At 47.2% G+C, this 18,153-nt stretch overlaps 1 protein-coding gene across 1 annotated transcript; it reads right to left on the bottom strand.

Moving 5' to 3' along the window:
• Positions 1–1,479: 1,479 nt before the first annotated feature.
• LOC139598794 (sodium/glucose cotransporter 1-like) lies at positions 1,480–18,137 on the bottom strand. Its single transcript, XM_071445601.1, has 11 exons — positions 18,033–18,137; positions 11,585–11,690; positions 11,280–11,360; positions 10,722–10,942; positions 9,666–9,801; positions 8,806–8,913; positions 7,749–7,899; positions 7,024–7,192; positions 5,791–6,006; positions 4,340–4,442; positions 1,480–3,463 (listed from the first exon to the last, which is right to left on the bottom strand). Exons 1-11 carry the CDS (start codon positions 18,126–18,128, stop codon positions 3,240–3,242), a joined length of 1,611 nt encoding a protein of 536 aa, XP_071301702.1. The 5' UTR covers positions 18,129–18,137; the 3' UTR covers positions 1,480–3,239.
• Positions 18,138–18,153: the final 16 nt, after the last annotated feature.

Genomic DNA, 18,153 nt, shown 5'->3' with positions numbered 1-18,153 from the left:
TTCCTGCACTGATTGTTTAGCTTTGCTCCTCATTTTTGTGTTGGCTTTTACTCTCCAGGAACACCCTGGCTTTGCCAGCTAAGGAAGGGCAGGGAGCTGAGTGCCCTGGCAATCCCAGCTGCTCGGAGCTCCCATCACCACAACCACTGCACCTGAGGAGCTCAGCCCTGTGCCATGGCCCAGCCCAGCAAGGCCAAACAGGCTGCTTGAAACCACAGCATGGCTACTGCAGACTGATTCCAAGCAAAAGTCCCAGACCTCCCCTCTCCTGGCATTTCAGTGCCTGAGATTTTCAGTAATGGAATAGGAATAAACCCAAATTCTGAGTTCTAAGAACAGGGTGTTCTCATCATCATCAATACTAAACATTGGTGAGATACTTGGATACATTTTTGTGAGTGATGCAGACAATTAAATGAACAGTGATTACACTTTTTCAGGATTTTTCTTAAGAACTATGTAGTATTTCTTAAATGGAAGATTTTGTTTAGCGTGTTCTTTACAGAGCAGTGTCACAATTTGCTGAGAGTGCTACTAAGCACGGATTTTATTTTATTTTACTTTATTAAAATAATTCTGTATATCTAACTAAAATCCACTAAAATAAGCTTTAACCATGTATCTTACCTGCCAGGGTAAGCTGGGATGTCTCCAGATCCCCTGGAACAGAGCTGTGTTATGCTGTACATGCCATGCAGGTACTTTGTGCTGTGAGCCAGGGATTTATTTGGAGTCTCGCCACTAACCAGACATTTTTCAATGTATAATCAAACACTGGGGAAAGGCTGTGCTCACAGATCCCACCTCTAAAGCAGGACAATGTCCAGAACAGTGTAAGCTACTGCTTTTAGCTGACTGTCCCCAATGACAGCTCATGGACAGAGCTCCCCTCAAAACTAAAGTAATTTTCTTCCTTAAAATCATGAATGCAATAGCTACCAACCTGAGCTGGCATTTAATGTTAGCTAAACATTACAATTTTATCAACTGTTCACAATATAAGGCATTTTTTCTTTGAAATTCTACAAAATTACAGGAGTCAACAGCAGCTGTCAAACTTTTTGTAAACATTTGAGCTCTTCCCTCCACAACATCCACCTTCAGACCAGAATGAATCAGGTTGCTGAGGACATACAGTGAATATCCCTGGGAAAGTGTGTGTTAGATTTTCAAAACTCTGTGGTTCTGAGGAGCAAAGTCATGCAATGGTGCCTGATTACCCAGGAGGTCATCCAAAGGCTGCTCAGACTGCCAGGAAATCACTTGGGTTCTTTGTCTTTATCCAAATAGCTTTATAATTTCACTGTATTTTTGTAGCAAAGAATGACAAAGAGGGATCTGGGCAATCCTCAGTGACATCTTCCTTGTTTGTTTTTCATCCATTACTATTACCCAGAGCCAAAACCTAGACACCAAATGAAGTTTCTCTGTCTTCCATCATATTTTATAAAAATCCCATCACTTTGTGGACACCAAATACTTCAAAACATACAATTACTTTAATACATACAAATCTTCATTGTTCATTAAATACAATTAATTCCATGGTCTTTAAGATACTCTATCACTGTGTTAAGGTTTGCACTGGTATTTCTGAGGTATTGATTAGATCTGGCCTATGTAAAGGGATTATGCTGAATAGCATCAACTCCACTGAAGAGCAGCAATTCTGCTGGGATCCTGAGCATTTGGGGTTACATCCAATGAAGCAAAGATGCTGCCAGGAGATGAAGAAATGGCAGTGGTGCAAGGCCAGGAGGCAGAGCAGGGTGCTGTGGCACTGCAGGGATTTCTCTGTGCCTTCCCCTCCAGCTGCTGCCAGCCCAGAGTGTCCTGAGGCAGAACCCTGGGGACAGCACAGTGCCACCAAGGTGTGCAAAAAGGAGCAGGGAACTGTGGCACTGAGCAGCCAGCATCTTCTTCCTACACCTGATTCCCCAGGAAGCTGAATGAGATGAAAAGAAGATCTATTGCTTTTTGCTTTGAAGTGTTCAATCTGTCTTTTCCTGTGTTCCCAGCTGGCACCAAACGTATCGAGTAGAGACAATCAGCCTGCTTTAGCTGATATCCCACAGCTGTGACTGCTCTCCTTCCTGAACTGCTAACTCATGCTGCCATGCAGCAGCAATCCTATTTCTCAATGAAATCTTCAGAGGAAAGATTTATAGCTTTGCAGAAAAGAGAGCCCTTGGATGTATGTGCACAATGCAGCCCAGCCCTCCAGTGCTGAGGATGTTCCATCATGGCCTGGCCTGGGCTGCAGCACAGACCAGAGACAGAGGCAGGACATTGACTCCAAACCCACAGCAAAGAGGGCCTTGACACACCAGGCTGGGAATTGATCAGTAAGAAATTAATATATATACACACACATAAATACATATTTTAAATATATATAATATATATAGAGCACATACATAATGTATTGCTTGTGTATATATAATACATGTATTTTGTATAAAAAGCTTCACATTCAAGTAAAGGTATATATTAAAATATCAAGAGAGGAGGAGCTTTGGAAGTTAACCTTAAACAAATAATCTACTGTAAGAAAAATTCTTTTTAGCATCATTAAGACAGGTGTTCCCCAGTTTCAAAATGTGATCAATTCAGAGGTTAGTGTTCCACTGACAACCGAGGAACACAACCCAGTGGAAAGTGAGAAAAAGGGGGAAAAACTGATAATGGAAAATTATATATAATATCAAATACATTGATATGTGCATAAATCCTTTACTTAAGATATCCCATGTTGGGGGGACAAAAGCAATGTTTTAATTTGAGTTTGTAATACAGTCCCTCAGTGGTTGTCAGTTTTTTTCAAATTATGATAGCCAGAGGAAAAGGAAAATTGAATGATCAGAGGAAGGGATGAAAATCAAAACAGTGTAACGAACCCTAAAAGGTAGTTCACAAAACCTGATATGAAGTATGGCTCAAGCAGCCTTGTTCTGAACCTAAAATATGAAATGTATCACGAGCAGAGAGAATATTGGATGGAAATTCTGAACCTCAGCTAGCCCTGGATTGGTTCAATGCCTAAACAGAAATTCTCTCTTGAAATCCCAGTGGCCTTCATCTTTAAATTGTTGAAATTATGATCACAAAATCAGTGAGTAAATCACTCCGATGTTTTACAAAAGTGGATGATGAAAATACAATGTGTATCTAATTGTGTAAATCTACAAACCATCATTTTGCTTGAACAATGCAGTCCAATTTCAGGACTGTGATCGGGGTTATGCGAAGTAGGCATGGCAGAACACAGCCACAGTCAGGAGGATGATGCCATTGATGTTCACAATGTTCCTCCACAGTGGCACCTCACTGGTGTCCGTCAGTTTCCTCTTCAGGGCCTCCTCCTCCTCCTTGCTCAGTTTGGGGCCCTTCTGTTGGTCCAAGCCACAGAACCAGTTGTAAGCTTTCCTGCAGCATCCTGGCTCCTCCTGGCTTTCCTCATTAACTGCAAGGAATAACACTCAGGTCAGGAAAGGTGAGTGCAGGTCATGGCACCCACTGATCTCTGGGACAGAGCATTCCCCTTCTGATTTATGGTCGGAATTCAGTGGAAGCATTTTGGTACAAAATAGTACAAGAATCTCATTAATATTGTGTGAATCTCATTAATATTGTGCACAGCTCATCTAGAAAAAAGGGATTTTCTGTATGTCCCAAGAGGGCCTTCTGCAGAAGACACTTGGGCCTTTTGCAGCTCAGAGACTTGGCCTGGTATTGGAGAAGCAAACTGTGCTTCAAAGCTTAAACTCCATTTTTTCAGTACTTTCTACACTCTTAATTGAAAGACAAATAAAATAATTTGAGGATACTGATGAAAAGGAGCTTGGGAGCAGAACCAGAAACCCAGTAAAGAGAGCAGTGGGTTTGCAGTCTGCTTTCGTGGTGCCTGGCCATACCCTTTATAATTTCACCATATTTTTGTAGCAAAGAATGACAGAGGGATCTGGGCAGTCAGGTGCCTTCAATCCTGAGCACAACCCCTCTTTCCAGGTGAATTCCCTCCAAGTGCTGGAGTCACACACAGCTCTGCCAATGCACAGTGCTCTGACCCACAGCATTGCCTTTGGTTTAGTCCCAGAGCTGCCACTCAGATACCAAAAGATTAAGATTTCCTCCCTTCAAATCCACTTCATTTCTGATTTACACTGAGCTTGAGAGATAGGAAAAGGCAGCTCGTGAGCCATTTAAATTTGTGGGGGCTGAGGATTTACTGCTGGGGAGAGGGAGGATGCCTTCAACTATCAAGCATGGTATTGTTCCTTCAGGAATGAAACAGGGATACTCAAATATATGACAGAATCTCTAGGTATTCAAGAGTTACCTGATTCATCATCTTTTTCATCAGCTCTGTCCTGCTCCTCATCTGCATCAAGATCAATCCGTTCTTCTTTGCTGTGCCTCAAGGCCCAGCACAAGCGGTGAAGCTGCCACAGAACAAAAGGACTGGAATTGATCATGGCTGAGCACACAGGGACCAACGAGCCTGGCCAGCACCTCAGCTGCTCCAGGGCACAGCATCCCAGGTGGCTGGCATGTCCCAGGCTAGGAGGAGCCACTCAAGAGCTGGCACAGGTAAATGAAGATATTTCCTTTCTTACACGAGCTGTGTGCTGGGGGTGGCTCAGGGGTCAAGGGGTAACACTCCAGGTATGAACTGGTGCTTTCATTGGGCTCCATCTCCTGAGGAGCAGGACTGCAGAGATACTCACTGTACATCAGAGATACTCACTGCACATCAGAGATACTCACTGAACATCAGTGATGATACTCACTGTACATCAGAGATACTCACTGTACATCAGTGATGATACTGTACATCAGAGATACTCACTGTACATCAGAGATACTGACTGTACATCAGAGATACTGACTGTACATCAGAGATACTGACTGTACATCAGAGATACTCACTGCATCACTGTATCAGTGATGATACGCACTGTACATCAGAGATACTCACTGTACATCAGAGATACTGACTGTACATCAGAGATACTCACTGTACATCAGAGATACTCACTGTACATCAGAGATACTGACTGTACATCAGAGATACTCACTGTACATCAGAGATACTCACTGCATCACTGTATCAGTGATAATACTCACTGTACATCAGAGATACTCACTGAACATCAGTGATGATACTCACTGTACATCAGAGATACTCACTGTACATCAGTGATGATACTGTACATCAGAGATACTCACTGTACATCAGAGATACTCATTGTACATCAGAGATACTCACTGTACATCAGTGATGATACTCACTGTACATCAGTGATGATACTCACTGTACATCAGAGATACTCACTGAACATCAGAGATACTCACTGAACATCAGAGATACTGACTGTACATCAGAGATACTGACTGTACATCAGAGATACTCACTGCATCACTGTATCAGTGATGATACTCACTGTACATCAGAGATACTCACTGTACATCAGTGATGATACTCACTGTACATCAGAGATACTCACTGTACATCAGTGATGATACTCACTGTACATCAGAGATACTCACTGTACATCAGTGATGATACTCACTGTACATCAGTGATGATACTCACTGTACATCAGAGATACTCACTGTACATCAGTGATGATACTCACTGTACATCAGTGATGACACTCCCATGTACATCAGAGATACTCACTGTACATCAGAGATACTCACTGTACATCAGTGATGATACTCACTGTACATCAGTGATGACACTCCCATGTACATCAGAGATACTCACTGTACATCAGAGATACTCACATGTACATCAGGAATGGGCTTGGTCATGAAGGACACTGCCAGGATGACGATGGCAGAGACCCCAAAGAGGATCAGTGCAAAGTACAGGTAGTGAATGCCACAGATGATGAAGGGGCAGTTGGAAGGGGCCACACAGCTGCCAGTTCCATAGGCAAACTCTGCAATCATCCTGCTGAGTCCAGCCAGTAGCCCAATGATCAGGCCCCAGAAGGCACCCTGCAGACAAGGTGTGACAAGAAGGGATCAAAATGAGTCATTTCAGGGATGGAAATAAACTCTGAGCTCTCAAACAGCTGCTGGAGGAAATGTGGATGTAGTATTGTGTTACAATGGCTTTGGAATGTGGGTTTTATCCAGATGCTTTCAGTCACCTTATTCACAGCTTAGTCTATGAGTACAAGTGAAAGGGGTAATGAACAGCTCTGAGATGTCAGGCACACCTCAGGACTGTGTCCAGACCATTTCTCAGAGTCCATCTGGCTCCACACAACTCTGCCCTTCTACAGGACAGGTTTCAGCCATCAATTGCACACCCCAGGGGCTCTTCTCATACCTTTTTACCTTTGAGGTCTTAATCCCTGACAGCTCTGGCACGATGGAACCAGCCAGAATGTTGTGTCATCCTTCCTAAAACGTGTGTCTGGTTTACCTGCTAATGGCCCTGTGTAATTATTTAATTCCCAGTACTGTTGGTGTACAGTACTCCAGCCCAAAGGTAACAGACACACAGCTATGTGTGGGCACAAACTGAAACATGGGAAATTCTGTTTAACCTTGTTTGTTTGTTTTACTCTAAAGGTGCTTGACCATTGGAACAGGTTGCCTAGAGACACTGTGGAGTTTCTGCTCCTGGGGATATTCAAAACCCAGATGGACAGGATAGGTGGGAGGTTGTTTGTTTGGTAAAGCAGCTTGGTGACCAATATCCTAAATGAAACTTTCAACTATGTGTCCATAGATTATCCTTTGAACACACTTCTTGGCAAAGTGATAGAGAACCTAAGCTTCAGAGCTATCTATGAATTCCTAGGTGACTGTTTATCTATCAGACAATGAAAGAACCTTATCCAACTCATCTCTGAAACCTCAGGCTTTGGGGTATGGAGACACAAAATCCCTGGGCTATACTGAGATTAAAATAAACAGGAAGAAGTTGCTCATAACAAAAAAAACCCCACTTCTCCCAATTGCTAAAGGAACATGTGGCATACCTGTTTCCTAATTTGCACTTACCTGCTCATTGACACGCTTGCAGAAGATACCAAGCAGGAAAACAGCAGCAATGGGAGGTCCCAGGTAGCTGGTTACAGACTGAATATAATCAAAGAGCTGCCCACTCTGGGCTGACTGCACCACAGGAACCCAGGCAATGCTGATGCCAATTAAGACTAACATAAATGCCCTGTAAACATAGCCAGATATTCAATTAGCCATCTGCTTAGAAGTATCTATGATCTATCAGAAAGAAAAAAGAACATCAATTAATCAATAATTTACATGTTCATTTTGTATTTCAACTAGTGAAATCAATTATAATGGCAAATTAGCACTGAACAAACAAAAGAAATCCAAGTTGGGTAGTGTGTACGTCAAATATCCATCAGCACATGGTTAAATATGCAATCAGAACATACAAAATCACTTTTCTCCTGTGGTTGTTACGTCCAGAGACAAATCAATAGCAGATGAACTGGAACCAGCTCATTGATGCTGCAGCCTGGTGCAGCAGGAAGGAAATGGAAAAGATTTTCCTTCGAACAGCAGTGGGGAGCAGGGACGAGTAGCTCTCCCTGCACACTCGGTGTGCTCCTCGGGAGCAGGGGTGCTGTCCCCAGAGGAGCCGGCGCTGGCGCAGCCGCTCGGCCCCGGGAGCTGGTGCCGCCCGGCCGGGGAGGCTGAGCCGGGCCCGGGCTCGGGAGAGCTCCGGGAAGCGCTCGGGGTGAGCGGGGGGGCCTCACCTGCCCGCCAGCATCAGCTCCTTCTCCGATGGCCGCGTCCGAATTTTGGTGTAAATGTCCATGGTGAACAAAGTACTGGCGCTGTTAAAAATGGATGTCAGGGAGCTCATGAGGGAGGCCAGCATGACTGACAGCATCAGACCCCGCAGACCTGGAACACAGAGATGGGCACGGGGAGGGAGGAGCGTTCCGGGGGCAGCCTCAGAACCCGGCTGCAGCTCTTTGCCCGACCTTTCCATCGGGCAGCTCTGAGCGTGTCTGGCACATGGATGTGCCTGACACAAAATCCTGCCTGACGTTCCCTTGCTGGGCAAGCAGAGCTTGCAAAAAGCTATTTCCAGCAGTGCCAGGGAAACTCTTGAGCTTTTAGCATGTAGCTACTTCTTTAGTGAATTCTGCCTGATTAAATGCTGGAATAAAAAGAAAATAATATTAAGCAGACTTTTCCCAACAGTTATAAAAATAATTCCTTTTGTTTGCAAGAGAGTGCTCACTGGCTTGTAGTATATTTGTGAACCAGGTATGTGCCAAAAACCACCAAGTTTCTTTTACTGTCTGAAAACCAGAGTAAGCCACTTTTCCAGGTGGTGTGGTCTGGCCACAGAGCATGGGGAAGTACTGCAGGATTTTAACAACATGGATGGGAAAGTACCAAAGCTATCAGGGAAGTGCCATGGTCTCTGTAATATCATAACCTGGCTTTTTTGCCTTATGAGCCAGCACCCATCTCTTTGGGGGTGGCAGGAGGACCACAGGAATAGGCCTCCAACACAGAGAGTCTTTCATAAATCATTGGCCAAGCAGGTTATTTTTGACCTTCACAAAAAGGGAGCTCATTTAGCATTTCAGCACACAGCATGTGCCAGCTGAGAGCTGACACTGTCAGTGTGGAGCTATTCTGCACCTACAGCTAATACAGACAGCGCCTTTGCTTAATAGTACATCATTCTAGCAAGAATTTTGGAACTAAATATGGGTCTTGGACTCCCTCTATCACTTGTTTTTACAGTCTGGCTTTCCTAAAACTAAGAAACAACAAATCCAGACAGTGTCTTACCATTTGGCATAAGCTCCACGACCAGTTTTGGGTAAGCAATGTTTGTACAGCCCACTGAGGTGCCACAGTAGCGCTGACAGACTTCAGGCACAACACAAGCCACCACATCTGAGGAGAGGATAATGAGACACTGAGACAGGGTCATGTAAACAACAGATTGCTCCCAAATTAACAGAGCTTCTAGAATGTATCTCTATGTTGAACCACTGGACTGACACATTTGATTTCATCCTTGGTTTGCTGGCAGGGAGGAAGGTGATCCTAAGCCTCTTCCCTTCCTCTCTAAGAGAATAGTGCCAAGTGCTGCAGGTCAGAAGAAAATCTGCACTCATTTGTCAGACCAGGGCTGAACAACACAAGGAGACAAGTAGAAAAACAAGCAGAGGAACACAAAGCCCACTCCCTGCAGCCTGAACCTGTCTCCTCTGCCTGCTGCCAAACACAGCCAAACTCTCTGCTGGTCAGGGAGATGGGAAGGTGGCATTTCCCCATGCTGCCCTTGGGACTGCCCATGGCCCAGATCCTGCAGTCTGTGACTGATGGCCCTGTCCCTCCAATTGCCAGCACAATATCTGTCCTGGACAGCCTTTTCCACTCATTCAGTCAGAGTGTGTAGCAAACAGACAGCTGGGGAGGGACCCTGTGGAATTTCTTTCCCCTAAAACAGACAGCACCAGTATTAGCAGAAACCTGGGATCAGGGAAAAGAGGAAGCCTGTGGCTTCTCACAGTGCAGTTAGCTGAAGGTGCCTGGACTATTTGGATGAGAAGATGACAATCTCACAGGTCCTTTGGAAGGGACAGAGATTGGCAATGCAAGGCAGGCAGCAAGAACTTTGCATTTGCATATCCATATCATACCTGTGTACAAAATCCTGCTGATCATGCCAGGCATCACAATGATGAACATGGGCAAGAGTTTGAGGTACCCACACACGATGCAGCCAGCCTTCACATGGGACATGTTCTTGCCAGAGAGACATCTTTGCACAATAACCTGCCAATGACAGTGGCAGCTGTAACATTTCCATGATCACACCGTGCCATGTGCCACATGCAAGGTACTTCTTAACTTCTGTGATAGCAAAAGAGCCTGTCTAGCATTTCTACCACTAGGAAAAATGAAAACTACATGAAAATCAAAGGATATGTTTGAAACAAGTAAAGGAAAGTATTTCTTATCCGGTGTGTGTTTGAGGGGTAAGACTTCTCTCACAAAAGGTTTTTAAAGCAGACAGACTAAAAAGCCAAAAAGGAATAGAATATTTAACTGAGCAGTAAATACAGTTACATTGTGGATTTTGTTAATTTCTTGAGAAATCATGAAGATGATCTTTCTCACAATTCAGGATGCAGAGAGATCCTTTGTTAGAGACACATTCACATGTTGCAGGAGCAGGAGCACATTTTTCTTTACTTGTGTCAGTGTGATCTCTTGAGGAAACTGGCCAGTAGGTTTTAGAGAGAAGGAAGGATGACTGGGGGAGAGTCTCCAGGCTGAAAGACCAAACATATAAAGAACATCCCCCCAAGACTATGCAAGCAAAGATGAAAGCTGCATTTATAGGAAACAAACTTGTATTACTGAAAAGGGAATGGTATCCAGACCCAGTCTAACAAGGGCCATTTGTTCCATGGTTTCCTAAGTGTTCACAGCACAACCTCTCTGTTTTCCCACATGGTCACACATAAAAAATGAGAAAGGAGGCAGACACGGTATCTGCTGGGCAGAGGTGTGCAGGAAGGTTCCAGAAAGAACACCCATTCCATTTTCCTACATGTGAGAGATGCCTTGAAACCAGGAACTGAAAAGTCACTGACCAGTCTGGAACAGCCAGTTCTGTGGCTCAGCATTGCAGGGGAGGATCCCCCTGGAGCACAGAGCTCTGGCTGTGGCCTTTGCAGGGCCCAGGTTACCTGGTCAGTGCACCAGTACCACATGGCGAGGATGCTGAGGCCAAACACCAGCCCTGGCCAGGGCAGGTCCCCGCTGCTGGCGTCCCTGAAGATGTGGAAGGCGTCCCTGCGGGGCGTGTAGCAGGCAGGGTCCACCTGGGTGCCCCCGTAGGACACGTTGGAGGGAATGGCTGCCATGTACTTCTGCATGAAGGCCTCGTAGCCTCCCACCTCAGCAAATGCTGGAACACACGAAAGAACAGGAGCAATAAAGGATTTGGTACTGGAATCTCAGAGCTTGAGAGTGTGAGGGGAAAAGCCTCCTTGATGTGGACATAAAAATCCCGTCATGGGATGCTGTTTGTTACCTTACACATTCACTTGTGCTCGGGAGACAGAGCAACTCAGTAACTAAAGGTGCCTGACTTTTGGCAACATGCCTGTTTTCTTCCCTGATAAACAGATACAGGAGCTGAAACCTCCAGGTTAAGGTAACAGTTTCACACTGCAGGATTCATTCCTGTAGCCATTGCAAGATTTGTGGCTGAACATTCCAGTTAATTAATCTGATTTACTCACCAAATCCCATGAGAATAAAGGATCCCAATACCATGATGAATGTTTGCAGGGTGTCTGTGTAAATCACAGCTGCAAGGCCACCTGATGGCAGAGAAGTCAGGACAAATTAGTTAGCCCTGGGCAAATGTCTCAAAAAAGTGGAAATGCTTTTTTTCTTTTTTTTTCCCTTTTCTCACCACCTCTGTCTTTCAAGGACTACCATAAATAGCCCCCCTTTCAGGTTTTCATTTCTCCCTTTTTCTCCACTTCTCTTTCTTCTGGCTCCCTCAACATCTCTGATTTATCAGACTGCTCTGCAAGCTCACCTGTGATGGTGTAAAGAGCAGTAATAGAAAGCAGGATAATTATGGCCACATAAAGATTCAGCCCTATGGCCAGCTGGATAAACACAGCTCCAGAGAAGATGTCAGCCTAGAAAAGAAAAACAGTAGGTTCAGCCATGTTTAGGTTCATGGTGACATATTATAGTTCCATGATGAGGGCACAACTCTGCCCCTTGTAGTACTGCACATACAAATCAAAAAGAAAATAGAAGCCATTTTTGTGCACCTGCCAGTGTCCCCTCAGAACTGAGCAGTTCTTAGTACCAGAGGTGTAACACTTCTCAGAGAACTCCCAGGCCTTTTGTAACAGGGCTGTTTTCTCTAGACAGTCACCTCACTGCTCAGTACTTAGGCACTAAGAGACAGATTCAAAACAAACTGCTTAAAAATGAGTGTGAGTTCCCTTTGCTGCTGTGTGCAGGGTGGACCATGGGACACCTCCAGGACAGTTCTCTTCCTTCAGTGTCACTCCACAAATCCCTTTCCTTCACTGCTCACCTGTGGTGTAGCTCTTCCTGCTGGCTCAGGACAAATGCTGCATTTGCATTAAAGGCAAACATCTTATATGGTTTCTATTTTTAAGTTCCTGTCAGAAGAACTGACAGCAGTTGGCAAAGAGAGGAAACCTTTAGCTCTTGCGTAAGGAAGGAATTGTTCAGGTTTCAAAGTAACACTGGGCCGTTAATCCCATTAAATCACTTCCTGATTTAGAGATAATTGGCATCAATGGTATTTACACAAGTTTGCAATCAGAATAACCTGCCCCGGTGCACTTGTGATGCCTTACTGTAAATTCTGCTTTCATCAGAGGCTGCTCCTGAGCATGCAGCTCATGGGCTGCTCTGCATCCCCAGTGCCCATGGGGGCTCTGCACAGGGACTGCCATCCTCAGCTGGCAGCAAGAACCCCTGGGGTCACCAGCTGGGGCAGACAGACAGACACACAGCTGGGGCAGACAGACACACACAGCTGGGGCAGACAGACACACACACACAGCTGGGGCAGACAGACAGACACACAGCTGGGGCAGACAGACACACACAGCTGGGACAGACAGACACACACACAGCTGGGGCAGACACACACACACAGCTGGGGCAGACAGACACACACACACACAGCTGGGGCAGACAGACACACACAGCTGGGGCAGACAGACACACACACACACAGCTGGGGCAGACAGACACACACAGCTGGGGCAGACAGACACACACACAGCTGGGGCAGACAGACAGCTGGGGCAGACAGACACACACAGCTGGGGCAGACACACAGCTGGGACAGACACACAGCTGGGGCAGACAGACACACACACAGCTGGGACAGACACACACACACAGCTGGGGCAGACAGACACACACACACAGCTGGGGCAGACAGACACACACACAGCTGGGGCAGACACACACACACAGCTGGGGCAGACACACAGCTGGGGCAGACAGACACACACACAGCTGGGGCAGACAGACACAGCTGGGGCAGACAGACACACACACACAGCTGGGGCAGACAGACACACACAGCTGGGGCAGACACACAGCTGGGGCAGACACACAGCTGGGGCAGACAGACACACACACAGCTGGGGCAGACAGACACACACAGCTGGGGCAGACAGACACACACACAGCTGGGGCAGACAGACACACACAGCTGGAGATGACAGACACACACAGCTGGGGCAGACAGACACACAGCTGGAGCAGACAGACACACACACAGCTGGGGCAGACACACACACACACACAGCTGGGGCAGACAGACACACACACACAGCTGGGGCAGACACACACACACAGCTGGGGCAGACAGACACACACAGCTGGGGCAGACAGACACACACACACAGCTGGGGCAGACAGACAGACACACAGCTGGGGCAGACAGACACACACAGCTGGGGCAGACAGACACACAGCTGGAGCAGACAGACACACACACAGCTGGGGCAGACACACACACACACACACAGCTGGGGCAGACAGACACACACACACAGCTGGGGCAGACAGACACACACAGCTGGGGCAGACAGACACACACACACAGCTGGGGCAGACAGACAGACACACAGCTGGGGCAGACAGACACACACAGCTGGGGCAGACAGACACACACAGCTGGGGCAGACAGACAGACACACAGCTGGGGCAGACAGACACACACAGCTGGGGCAGACACACAGCTGGGGCAGACAGACACACACAGCTGGGGCAGACACACAGCTGGGACAGACACACAGCTGGGACAGACAGACACACACACAGCTGGGGCAGACACACACACAGCTGGGGCAGACAGACACACACACACACAGCTGGGGCAGACAGACACACACAGCTGGGGCAGACAGACACACACACACAGCTGGGGCAGACAGACACACACAGCTGGGGCAGACACACACACACAGCTGGGGCAGACAGACACACACAGCTGGGACAGACACACAGCTGGGACAGACACACAGCTGGGGCAGACAGACACACACACAGCTGGGGCAGACAGACACACACAGCTGGAGCAGACAGACACACACAGCTGGGGCAGACAGACACACACAGCTGGGGCAGACAGACACACAGCTGGGGCAGACAGACACACACACAGCTGGAGCAGACAGACACACACACACAGCTGGGGCAGACACACACACACACACAGCTGGGGCAGACAGACACACACACACAGCTGGGGCAGACACACACACACAGCTGGGACAGACAGACACACACACACAGCTGGGGCAGACAGACAGACACACAGCTGGGGCAGACAGACACACACAGCTGGGGCAGACAGACAGACACACACAGCTGGGGCAGACAGACACACACACACAGCTGGGGCAGACACACACACAGCTGGGGCAGACAGACACACACAGCTGGGGCAGACAGACACACACAGCTGGGGCAGACAGACAGACACACAGCTGGGGCAGACAGACACACACACAGCTCTGCCCGAGCCCTGCGGGGGCTCTGGGGGCCGGGCCGGGCCGGGGGTCACAGCCCAGCCCCGCTGCTGCCCCGGGCAGAGCAGAGCAGGGCAGGGCAGGGCACACCCCGCAGGGAGGGAAGCAGCCTGGGAGATCCCAGAGTGTAAAACCATCTTCACTGCCGGGACACAAAGTGAGCCTGCAGGGCAGGAGCTCGCCCTGCTTCCTGCTGGAGGAGGAGGAAGGGGCTGGACCTGGGCAGCCCCACTGTGCTGGCAGCACAGAGCTGCTCCTGCCAGCAGAGTGGGAGTCACAGCAGAGCTCCCACCCCCACAAGTGCCTCTGGAGCAGATTTCTTAGAGCCCTTCGTTTGGCACTGGGAACCAGGAGCTGTAGCTCTAACCCCAGTGGCTGTCAGACCGTATCCTTTGCCTCGTTTCTCTACGGTAATCTGTTTCCTATCTTTTCACACCACTAATTAGTCTATGTTCCAGACATTCCTTTTATTGTTCTTGGCTTTAGTTTAGCCTACATATCATTAAATATTGATGAGCCTAAAATGATTCCCACGAAGAAATGTATAGTTAATTATTGAGCATTCTGAGAAATGTATCAGCTTCTTCAAATTGCTGAGGTGTCTTCCAGCTTCACTGCTCCTCCCCTGTAAGATTATTGCCTTCCAATATTTCCCTGTTTCTCCATTCATACTTTTCTATAGACAATCTTCAGCTAATCTCTAATTAGAGTCACTCTTTCCTTTCCACTCCAAGTGCCAGCTGAGTTTATCCTGTGGGTGCCAGAGCAGGGGCACCTGCTCTCCCCCCTGCAATGTGCACTCCTAGGAGAAGGTAATTCTTCTCTTCCTCTTTCCCTGGAAAGTCTTTGCCCATAGATCTCCTACTGAAATAATGCACAATGAACAGAGAGAAAATGCTGTAACAGATTTAGAAATTCCAGTTTATGATTTCTGATCTCTTCAAAACCATTCAGACCTTAATTCCTTTTTGTCTTGTCATAACTTAGTCTATTACTGTCCATCAAGACTTTATTTTTACCAGGCCATTTCCTTTGGTATAATGACCAATATCATCAACACTGATGGCTAAAAAGCCTCTGCAAGCTGCTCTGGGCACTACTCACAATGTGCTGCACACTTAGGGAGCAGGAACAGGTGAGGTCCCTGAATGACAGAAATCCTTTGGGCTCAAAAATCACCTGTGTCCTGATCCCAAGGAGGCACTCCCTGCAGCATGTTCTTGTCTGTCAGGTGGCTGGTTAGCCACAAAGCAAGGTAAGAAATCAACAAAACCCCCAGAAAACGTGCAGGGAAAGAGCAATGGCAAGGACATTGTAGAGGTGTGCAAAGGGAATCTGATCCTCACGGGGGGTGGCACTGTGCCAGAGAGCAGAGCAGGAGCCACACGACCTGATCTGTGATACTGCTCCCTAGAAAGCATTGTTACAATTCTCTTATCAAGTGCACTCCATAGTATTTCAACCCAGCAAGGAAGAAGCACATGAAATAACTACCCCAGAAGCAAGAGATGCCACTCTTCTACAAGGATGAGAGGCAGTGGGAATTGCTGGTGGGTGTGACCCACTCAGGGCAGGGCAGCAGCCCATCCTTCTCTAACAAACCTGAGAGCTCCAGAGATCACAAGGGAGTGTTTGCCAAGGCAGCTCTGCAGGGAGTAAAACACAATGGCTCTGTCAGCACGTGGATGTGTTGGATTCCAACGTGTCTGTGGGGAGGGAGCTCTGCTTGTGCCTCTCCCCCCAGCACGGCTCCCTGCAGCCCACAGGGAACAGCCCTGCCCTCCCTCCCTGCTCTGCACAGCATGGCACACAAAACCTCCTGTGAGCTCCCCTGACAGCTCCTGAAACCGCCAGGGACTGCCTGCTCTGCCAGCCTGGGCCAGACAGAGCAAGGGAATCAGGGCTGGGCAGATCCTGCCCACCCAAAGGCAGCACCTGGGGCAGCAGTGCAGGGACCTGTCTGTACTGCAGGAATCTCACCTGGACAGGCAGACACTGCCAGAGCTGCTCAGGGCAGCTGAGGGAAACCAAAGAAATGCTTAGAGGAAATTGAGCACCATGATTGTCACCTGCACAGAGACCCAGCTCCATGGCCCTTCCCCACAAACACCTGGAATTAAGGGGGTGATGGGAAGCTGGGGTGGGCCAATGGTGGAGTGGGGCCCAGGTAAGCCCTGCTGCTGCTGCTCTGTGGATCCTGGGCTATGGAGAGGGTGTTTGATCATCAGGAGCACACTGGAAGCTTAAATGCAGAACATTTAAGTTTCCATAAATTCCAGTTTTTCCTGGAAACAGGACACTCCAACTGAAACAGTGAAAAATCCCATAATCAGAGCCTCAGGCGTGACACAGGCAGGAAATCAAAGCTGGATGGTAAATTCAGAACCTGTGTAACACCTTGATAGGCTCAGCACCAACTGTGGGGCTGAAAAGGGCTGTGAGCCTCTGACTGGAGGAGTTTCTCTGCTGCTGGAACGTGCAGAACTCTGTGTTGTACCCAGGAGTTCTGATTCTGACAGTTGAGCACAGCTACAGCAAACTCTCTAATCCTTTTGAAATATCCAGAAATCCAGCTCTGAGGCCAGTTCATGCTACCAACCTGTTTAATTTATAACCTCTCTAAGGATCAGTTATAATGTGAGAATGAGAGCAAAAGGCCAATCTTTTAGCTTAAATTGCACTATTATCACTCAGCTCCCATTCAGAGGGCAAAGACTAATCTGCCATGACAACTTCTGCAAAACAACAGACTGAAGTATGCCTGAACTGTGGACTTCCCTAGAAGCTTGGGACTTTCAAGACAAGCTCCCTTTACTACTCCAAAGAAACACATCCATTTGCTTAATAACCATTAACTTCATAGTACCTTAAAGTTTACACCAATCACTTGCCCATTAAAAGAATCTCTCCTCTTCCCTCCTTTCACCTCAGCTGTTACAATTTCCCTCATTTCCACTTCCCCACTCTTCCATTTTCTAATTCTTGTTATTCTTTTTTTATCCCTTGCTCTTTTCCCTCATCTATATTACTGATGGCATGTCCACCAGAGGATACTAAAACAGATAAATATGAATCTAGGGACAAAAATTCCTGCCCTGGGTTTCACAGACCCCTAAGATAACAGACCATAATACAATGCAAATTTCCCTCCACACTGATGTTTTCTAGAAGAGAGCAAATGTAAAAGTAAACCCTAAAACTTTTAAAAAGAGGACAAAGCACAACAAGCAGCAAGAGACACTGCCAGGAACCAAAAACCTTGGATTGCAGCACAAAGTGTCACTGGACAGAACAAAGAAAACACAAAATCACATTTTTACAGTTGTTCATTCAGCCAAGAGCTCCAAACCTGAAATGGTTGAGCAGCTGTGAGAGCAATATTGTAAAAGGGCATTTCTTTTCTTTAGATCAGTGTAGAATGGAAGAAATTGAAGAAGTCTGACTTACTGAGATCTTTGTGAAGACATAAATGATGAGGGACAGCACTGACAGGTACACCTGGATCCGTTTCCCACCAAAACGCTTCCTCAGGTACTCTGGCATTGTCACCACCTGGGGAGGCAGGGAA

Source organism: Agelaius tricolor, unplaced genomic scaffold (genome assembly GCF_023055355.1).
Source record: "Agelaius tricolor isolate 1412-34295 unplaced genomic scaffold, bAgeTri1.0.p SCAF_20, whole genome shotgun sequence".
In the NCBI taxonomy this organism is placed as follows: Eukaryota; Metazoa; Chordata; class Aves; order Passeriformes; family Icteridae; genus Agelaius; species Agelaius tricolor.
The sequence above is the reverse complement of the archived record's forward strand: the minus strand, read 5'-3'. Positions and strand labels throughout refer to the sequence as shown.

What these genes read in the sequence shown, in the direction of transcription:
- LOC139598794 (XM_071445601.1), bottom strand. Translation starts at nt 18,128, where the DNA reads ATGCCAGAGTACCTGAGGAAGCGTTTTGGTGGGAAACGGATCCAGGTG. An exon ending in GGTACTGGTGCACTGACCAG is followed by an intron (nt 9,802 to 10,721) that starts GTAACCTGGGCC and finishes TGTCATTGGCAG; the next exon opens with GTTATTGTGCAAAGATGTCT. An exon ending in CGTGGAGCTTATGCCAAATG is followed by an intron (nt 7,900 to 8,805) that starts GTAAGACACTGT and finishes TCTGTGTTCCAG; the next exon opens with GTCTGCGGGGTCTGATGCTG.